General features: G+C 38.3%; 1 protein-coding gene across 1 annotated transcript; it reads right to left on the reverse strand.

Moving 5' to 3' along the window:
- Positions 1-1522: 1522 nt before the first annotated feature.
- Positions 1523-7736, reverse strand: LOC113229983 (heparan-alpha-glucosaminide N-acetyltransferase-like). Its single transcript, XM_026463691.1, has 4 exons — positions 7579-7736; positions 4143-4312; positions 3498-3684; positions 1523-2134 (listed from the first exon to the last, which is right to left on the reverse strand). The coding sequence occupies exons 1-4, from the start codon at positions 7734-7736 to the stop codon at positions 1840-1842; spliced, it is 810 nt and encodes a 269-aa protein (XP_026319476.1). The 3' UTR covers positions 1523-1839.
- Positions 7737-9154: the final 1418 nt, after the last annotated feature.

Here is a 9154-nt window from a genome sequence, read left to right on the forward strand (position 1 = left end):
CTTTTTAGCGCGGACCCGACGTCCATATAATTGTAAGTCAATGCATAGTTGTCAAGAAGTACGTATTTTTCAGACTTCAGTACATAATGCTTACTTATTGCTATATAACAAATAAAATAAATGGTTTTACGAGAATGGAGTGAACTTACATTATTCATTATTGTATTTACATAACTGAAAGTAAAAGCAAGCAAGTTTATTCAACGTCTTTCAAAACCATCGGGAATCAAGTCTGTGTCGGCTGTTCATCGATTTGTGTAAGGCTCAAATGTTACTAACTTACTAAGATTTTTAAACTGACCTTGCCAATATCACGTGAAATATAGTAAGAATTCAATTTCGCCAAATAACATTGAAGATGTACGCAGTTTTCAAAAGTTAACTTAAATGATATATTAACATAGCTTTTTTATTATATGAAGAGACGGGACGAACACGCCTACAACGGTTACAGTGCCACTCAGAGATTCAAATCGCAAAGATCTAAGGGGCTCTGCTACTGCGATCGTCACCTCGTAAAGTTAATAAGTACCATGAGACTCTAGTTTCACCAGCTCCCTTACAAAACAGCTTCAAAAAGGTGGAAAAGAAAAAGAAGTACACTAGCCGTAATTGCGTCCAGCGGTACCGACGACGTTGCTATACGTGTCACGACTTCATTACTCCACAAAGTCTGCGGATATTGTGGAGTACATACGGGTGAAAACTGCCCTGAAGGTCGAGCAGTTGGAGTCCCGCCACAAGGTGAATTTTAATTCATTTGTGGTGAGAGTACCAACACAACATCTGTCGACCTTCATGAAGGAGGACTTTTGGCCGAAGGGTGTCATGTTCCGGCGTTTCCGAAGACCCACGTTGCGTCACACGTCACGGTCCATACGTGTAAATAAATAAATTGTTTTTATCATATTATTATGTATGTTAGTCTATAAGGTATGTGTTTTATAGGTCTTTTGTAACCTGAAGATAAATAAATAAAAATAAATAAAACAAAACAGGAATGCAGTAATGTGCGCATTACTGTTGGGTGACAGAAATAAATGGAGCTCTTCTACTATTATACAGGCAAAATGAGTTTATGTGGCGTGCAAACATTAATTTTAATATTTGATATAATACTTTTGATCTGGATCTTTTTAATACGAGTGTGATTTCGGTAAAGAGAGAACTGAGTGAGTGATTGACTCTTACTAAGACAACTGCTGTGGTTTTTCTTTTTTTTTTTTTTGTAACAAGTAAGGTAAATTGTGCATCCAGATTCCTTATTGTATCTATATATTCAGTGGCTGTAAAGTTCCTTGTGAAAGAGTTCATCAAGGGACTGCCACCTTACCTATTCCTGCCGCCAAGCAGTAATGTACGCATTACTGCGTTCCATTTTGAAGGGTGAAGGTGCTGGTGAAATCACAGGCACATGGGACTTTTCAACTTATGTCTCAGGGTATTGGACGCAAAGGTAGTGTACCTCAGATCTTTGCGATTTAAAACTCTGAGTGGCACTGCAACTGTTATGGACAGGCGTGTCGTTTACCATCAGGCGCACAAATTGGCTCTCAGTTGATATTATTATTATTTAATTTAGTTTTAAAACTGTTGACCTTCCCTTAAATAAATTCAGTTGAATTGCCATAGAGTTCACACAATTAGTAGTTTTTTTCATAAGAGTGAAAGAGACAGATATTTAATACACGATGATTCTACTAATTACTTGTTTAAGATATAAAACCCAGAATCGAAAACTCAATGTTCTGAAATTTTAACTCAATGTTACTTATTGTTAGCCAGGAGAATGACGGCATTGGTTTCGCCTGCGGAATGAGACAAACAACTTCATGTTCTTTAAAGGGTAATAAACACTTTCTTCTTTGCCATAACGTGTGCAATAATGACCCATAGCGCGGTGCCCCACACCGCTTCCGCAAGGTGAATTGTATGGGTTCTCATTTCGGGTACTCGCCAATGAAAGGGGAATAAATGAGCACAAACCGAATGACCTATATAAAGAGCTATAGCGTTAAGGCCTGGCGCTCTGAACGGGCCACCACCCCACAGTCTCCATGCGTCTGTGAGTGTATAACAGAGGCTCAGAATGACCAGAGAACACGCTGACGTCACCAGAACAAAGGACATCGACCTGAGGAAGAAAGTGGTAACATTAAAAATCAAGTTTGTAAATATTGAAACAATTGGGTCTAAGATAGGCGCCTTGTAGTATACTTGGCAAGTTAATACAGAACATCCATACATTTCATAAGTACAGTATACAGGATGTAAATGTATGTACTGGGAGGTACTCAGGGCAAAAACTTTTTAATTTAATAGGTCGTTGATCTCCGTCGTTGATCAGCACCCCATCACTCGCTTTCTTTGATCAATCATCATGTGAACGAATATTAATTATGCGGATATTTTATTTTATTACTTCGAGAGTAATTAACACCCTTAAATTCCGTGTTTGACGACCCAATATTTACATTTACCGAAAAAATGCACGTCTCTAGAATCTTCGGGGAACATATTGTTTCTAAACTAAGCATTGTTTACTGAAGTTTGTACAGAATTTCATCTAATTGCTTCATTTAAAAAACTAACTGAATTAAAACGTTTAGAAAATTAAAACTATGTCTTATCAAAGTGCGCGACAGCGCGTATGCAGCGCGTATAAAATTCGTCGTGTGCATATAGGCTCTAATCGTTAAGTGTGGCCAGGCAATTATTCCGTAAGTACAAGAGATATCAAAAACCTTTAAACTGATATCGAAATTGCGTTACCTAATGAATAAAAGTACTTTCGATGTTAGTTTAAAGATTTTTGATATCTCTTATATTTACGGAATAATCGCCAGCACACACTTAACGATTACACCTTGTATATCTCTATACAGTACAATGCGACCATGGAGTCTTATCTCAAAGTACTTCGTTAAAGTGGAAGAATTGTATTGAACATCTAACAATATGATATCGAGTTTTTAGGTCACGTATTTTTGTTATTCAGCCGTTTTACAGGTGTAAAAAGCCCGAAACATTATAATATTACACGATCCGGAAAAAAATTAGTTTGATTTCCAATATACAGTCGTTGTTAATACAAATATCGAACACATAGAAAAACCTTTTCGACCCGATGGGACTTGGACCCACGACCATACTGCACCGTAGTATTGCTCTTACCAACTGAGCTACGGGTTAAGTCATCGGGTTGCCGAAATTCTCCTATGTGTTTTTGTTAAATATATTTGTACTGGATCTTTCGGCATTCCGAGCCGCTAATGACATCTAGTGAGAGATTTTAGAATCTTCACCGCAGCATGTTCTATACTCTTCTATATTGAAGTTCATATTTTGTATTTTAAGGCGGAAGCCATACAGCTCTTTTTTGCATAGAGTTTGTGTGAATGGGCACGTTTCACCACACATGGACATTTCACAGCTTACCCCGCGATTTTGTTTCGAATTCGACATGACTACATATAGGCATTGCTAATAACACTCACCACAGGTTCTTATTAATGGGTACAGAACCGTGTTCCCTCGAAAATCCGGCCAAAAGTGCCCCGGTAAGTGCGAAGACCAAAGCCCAGGCCAGCCATCTTGAAACGCGCGATTTGTGCGACCGCTGCAGCAGCACAGTGGCTCCGGCCTGGACGCCGAGTAACGCTTGTACAGCTGATGTTAGGCAACCTGACGAAGATAATTCTTTGCTATGTCTTTTTTTATGATATCAAGTGACGGGATGAACAAGTTGTGAGCCTGGTGGTAAGCGACACACTTGTCCGTAACAGTTGCAGTGCCACAAATCACAAAGATCTTAGGGGCACTGCCACTACTGCGCTCTGTAACCGGAACGCAGTAATATGAGCATTACTGCTTGGCGGCAGAAATAAGCAAAGTAGCAGTACTTCCCTGGACTCTCTCACGAGGCCCTCTTATCATCCCATAGTTTTCCACCCATAGAGGGAGAATATTTTATTCAAATTTAAATGGGACCAATACTGAGATACCCTCCTTCCAACAAAAACGAATCATCAAAATCGGTTCACAAGTGCCTGCGTAATCGCGTAAAACACAAAAAAAGACGGTCGAATGGAGTCCTTTTTTAAAGGTGCGAAATGTGTGAAACTCATAAATAGATATTTTACCCAATAGTCCTTCAGGGTCAGTAGGCATTCCTCCGTAGACGCGACTGGCGTCGCTCTGCTGGTAAAGATGCGACTGGCCTAGGAGCAAGCGATCGATGTACCCGGCGGCCCCGCCACTGCAGTTTGGAGCCATCCACTCATCATGTTTGCCACCGGGGCCCAGGTAGCCACTGGAATCCGAGAATTATTATTAAGGTACATAAATCATTAATAAAACGTATCTTACCGTATCTTGCACAAAAACTGCAGTCAGTGCGATGTTCTATATGTAGAATAAACTCATTTTTTGTTATTATTAATATTTTCAGCAATCATTTCGTCTTCAATTGATGTTTGTTTGGTATTTGTGTGTGTGGTCGACCACGTAGAGTTGCCATGGCCGGGTCGGTCTTAAAATTAGGGTTGAAATCATTACAAACTGATTTCAACATTTTCCTGAGCTCGTGTCCGTCACACATGTACTTTATTCTTTTCTATTTTGTATTTCTTTTTATATAATTATTACTATTAATTAATTTTGTATAAAACCCTTTTCTTTTTCTCATTTCTTTCAATTATTATTTCTTTGTCATGTGTGGAAATAAATGGTTTAAACGGTTTAATCTTTATCCGTTATAATAAAGCCACATGTGGTCAAGAGTGGTTGTATCACATGGAAGTCACAAAACTGTTATGAAGTACTTGATAAAAATTATGTATAATGTCAAATTTTATAACTCCTATTTAAGCATAAAAAAGTTATAGAATAATTTCGTGCACCAAAGACGCAAAAATGCAGAAACATGATTATGCCAACTCTGTTGTATTCCGAATAATTTTGACTAAGTGCATTTATTGCTACTATTTATTATTATTGATTGAATATCTATACTAGATTCTCGTGTTTATTTTTTTTTATAATATCAAATCAAATCGTCATGCTCCCGGCTAACTATAACTAAAATTGAGTTAAATTTTCAGAACATCGAAATAATATCAACTGAGAGCCAATTCGTGCAACTGATTGTAAGCTACACGCCTGTCTATAACAGTTGCAGTGCCACTCGGAGCTTTAAATCGCAAAGATCTGAGGTACACTACCTCTGCGTCCATCACCCTGAGCCATAAGTTGACAAGTCCCATGTACCTGTAATTTCACCAGCACCCTTCAAAACCGGACCACAGTAATGCTGCTTGGATACAGAAATAGGTAAGGTGGCAGGTCCCTGGACGAACTCATTCAGAAGGACCTCTACTGCTATTAATAATAATTTATTTACTTCAGACATCAAAATTTCGGAACCATTTTAATATTGGTAGAGCTTATGCTAGATTAATACTTAATAACTAACAATGAAATTGACCTCTGTGCGAGTTTACACATCATCGGGCAATCAGGCTTATCAGTCATTGCTTTCAGGATGCCGTTACAACTCCCGCGCGTTCTGTTGAACAGCGAGGCAGTTTTCTTTTGCCAGACTGCGTCAAAGCCGTCCGAGCGTGCGTCTGCGGCATGTTCGCAAAGCGCAAAACGCGGGAGCTGCAACATTGCCCTGAATGCATTAATTAAATTGGACTCACAGAGTATTGTACGATTTTTGAGTATATTTGTACCACAAACTTGCCGCGTACATACTAAATGTATCTCCCGTGTCACGTGCATCCAGTGGGGGACTAACTATGCCGCGCGTGTTGGCCCATGGTCGCTACACCTTGATTTTCCTAGTCCATTGAACTCGATTCAGCACTGCTATGTATCCTGCCCATTTCCATTTCATCTTGTCAAGTTTGGTACGTAGTGGCAGTATGCGTTTGCATCGCAACATTTGCTTGTTGGCCCTAAAAACTGACCACGCCTGTGCTATGTTACGTACCACTTTCCCGCTTAGATTTTAATTAGCGTTATTAATTCTTAGAAATCGTTTAAAACAATTATGTAACGTGTAAAACAAAACCAGTTGAACGTGCGATAAAAACGGATATAATAGAAAACGTTTCACTGCCCCGAATAATATTTTTTAACAACACGCAGTAGATTGGCAAACGTAGAGGTTTTAATTGCACCCATCATCATTTGTCGAGTCGTTCTAGTGGAAACAAGGGGAACTGAAATGACGTATTGTTGTATATGTATGACGTATGGTGTATATGTGTGCAATGCAGAGTCATTACTCGTCTCGTGCGATTCACTGGAGGCCCGACTGCGCGCCAGCCCCAATCACATCTTGAACATGTTTTGAGAACCGCTAGGACATCCCGATGCTTTTTTTTTAACTTACACACTCATGGCACCGCACTAGGAAAACCCTGTATTGCAGGTGCCATGGACACACATATACACAACCACAAATTCCACCCAAACTCACTAGATAAATAAATATAGGTCATACAAATATTTCTCCCGGCCTGGGAATCGAACCCGAAACCTCTGCGAAGCAGTCCAGCATGGTAACCGTTCGGCCACGGAGGCAGTAAAAAAAAATGTTACATCGGTGGACGTCATTGCACGATATCCAATAACGAACTGTTCGATGGGGTTTGAATGTTCTGTTTTTAGCCGACTTCAAAAAAGGAGGATTTGTAAGTTCGTTTATATGTTCACCGATGTCTCCGTCAATAGTGGACCGATTTTGAAAATTATTTTTTTGTTTGAAAGGGTATACTCTCGAGGTAGTCCCATTGTCACCAAGCTAGAATCTGATTAGGGGATCCTATGGAACTCGAGGGAAATTCTCCAATTTTATAGGCTTGTACAGTGTATTCACCGATTTTTATTTTTGGTGTCGGAAAGAAAAACAAAAAAAATGGCTTTATGGATTCTAATGCTGTACAGTAAGTTTATAAACTTGCCTTGGCTGGCACCAACTCCAAAAATAACTGATTAGATATTGTAAATATTAAAGTATCAATATTTTTTTAGTGGTAGAATAAAATCTCAAACCGATCCGTAAGTACCTCATACCAATAAAAATATTTTATTAAAATTATAGGTTAATAGGTTTGGAGAAGAATTGTCACGTTGTAATTATTTAAATAAACCACAAATGTAGATGGAATGATTATAAAGTAGTTATAATACAATGTACGAAACAAAATTAGACAAAAATAAATAAAAAGTATTACGTACATTGTTGTCATTTTCTGTATTTTGTTATTTTTCGCTTTTTAATGTGGTGAGATTTGTGATTTTTCAAGTTGGCTGAATTCTTTTTGAAAAAAATGTTTTTTTTTTTAAATATCTTTATTTTCTTTTGCATTTTTATATTGTACTAAGACGATGTTTAATATTATTTTTATTTATTAACACTTTTGTATATACCTAATTTTTTTTTTAATTCATAGACCCTCTAGGCAAGATGAGCAATTGGCTTTCTTAACTTAAAAACCACATCTGCTGAATTCCAATTTTTCGGCAGACAGATTTAAAGATTCGATGAGACCAGACAAGCATACTTACGCAGGGCAGTCAGGATCGTGAACAGTGAAGGTGATGACGCTATGCACGGTGACCAGAGCCGCTGCCAGCGCCCAGCACCACACGCACGACAGCACGTCCTTCATCGCCTGTCCGCACGCGCCCTGCTCAACAACAGTAGATAGATAAAAGTATGTCATCATCAAAGCTTTTAGCCATAGTCGGGCCATAACAATTTGGGGACTTTTTCAGTGGTTGTGTACCCAATTCGACAACGTAAGTTCCTTCACGATGTCTTCTTTTACCGCTACTCAACTTTCACAAATGTAAGTAACCTAGAAATTTAATTTAATTTTTATTGAATTGATATTCAATTATTTTTTGTGAAATTACTCCACTAGTTTGTTATAATTATTAATACAAAGATCGAACACTCAGAAAAAACACTCAGAAAAAATTCCTTCGATCCGGTCGGATTCGAACCGACCGTGCCAAACGCTATACTAACTAAGCCACGGAACGAACCAACTACTAACGAAACAACTAGAAATTTAAGTCATGAGTGCCTCCACGGGGATTCGAATAGTTAACCTTTAAATTGAGAAGCAACTGTTCTTTAACCAGGCAACAACCCACCTACTACCGCTCTTAAAAAAGGACTTAAAATAACTTTTTCATAAAAAAGAACCAACCTCAAAAGTTCGTGGAAACAACTATTTGCCAAGTTTTATTCAAATCGCTTACCGGAAAGTGCGCGAATCCGGATTCATACCCTAGTTTGCCACCCTTAGAGGTGGAATATTTCCTTCAAATTTAAATGCGACCTATATTGAGATACCGCCTTCCCAATAAAAAAGAAACGCGTAACATACATACAAAAATAATATAGCCGAATTGAGAACCTCCTCCTTTTTTTCAAGTCGGTTAAAAGGAAAAAAAAACATTATATCGCACCCCTCATGGAAGAATGGCATAAGTGGAATTTCGCCAAACATGTTTATTGCTCCATTAGACACAGAAAAATATAACCCACGTCCTCTCCAATTGGAGATTAGATACAAAAAAATATAACCCACATCCTCTCCATCGCGATATTAAGAGCGGCTTAAAAAATGGCCGACAATTTAGCGGCCATTCGTCGGCTAAATTTGAAAACTCGTAACGCGTCGAAATCCTTTTTTTACTCTTCAAGCGTAATATCGGGCAGCCAAAGCTTAAAATATAATTTGTAGAGTCTTTTTTAATTATAAAGGTGTAATCAAAGATTGTCGTGTAGTTATTTCTAGTAATTCTGTTTTCAGTGCCTACACAAAAGTGCACATTAAGGAAGGTTTTGAAATTTACGAATTGCTCCGACGAATTTTGATTTCGTAATGGCATAAATTCATCGCTAGTTTACGCATCTAGGAACTGGCACAGATAGAGCGTAACAATCTACGCACATTTTCCTACTTCCAAACCGTGATCTATCTATGTAAAAAAGATTTACCAAAGAAAGATTTGTTACAATTGCTAGGCTTGCCATCGAGTGCAGTGGCGGATATGATGAAAGTTGGAAACACATAGGGAAACCTTGCAGCTAATCGGCAAGATTATCAATTTAGCAATTTCTACCACA

This window comes from Hyposmocoma kahamanoa, unplaced genomic scaffold, assembly GCF_003589595.1.
Source record: "Hyposmocoma kahamanoa isolate Upper Pololo Valley unplaced genomic scaffold, ASM358959v1 100355, whole genome shotgun sequence".
NCBI lineage: Eukaryota > Metazoa > Arthropoda > Insecta > Lepidoptera > Cosmopterigidae > Hyposmocoma > Hyposmocoma kahamanoa.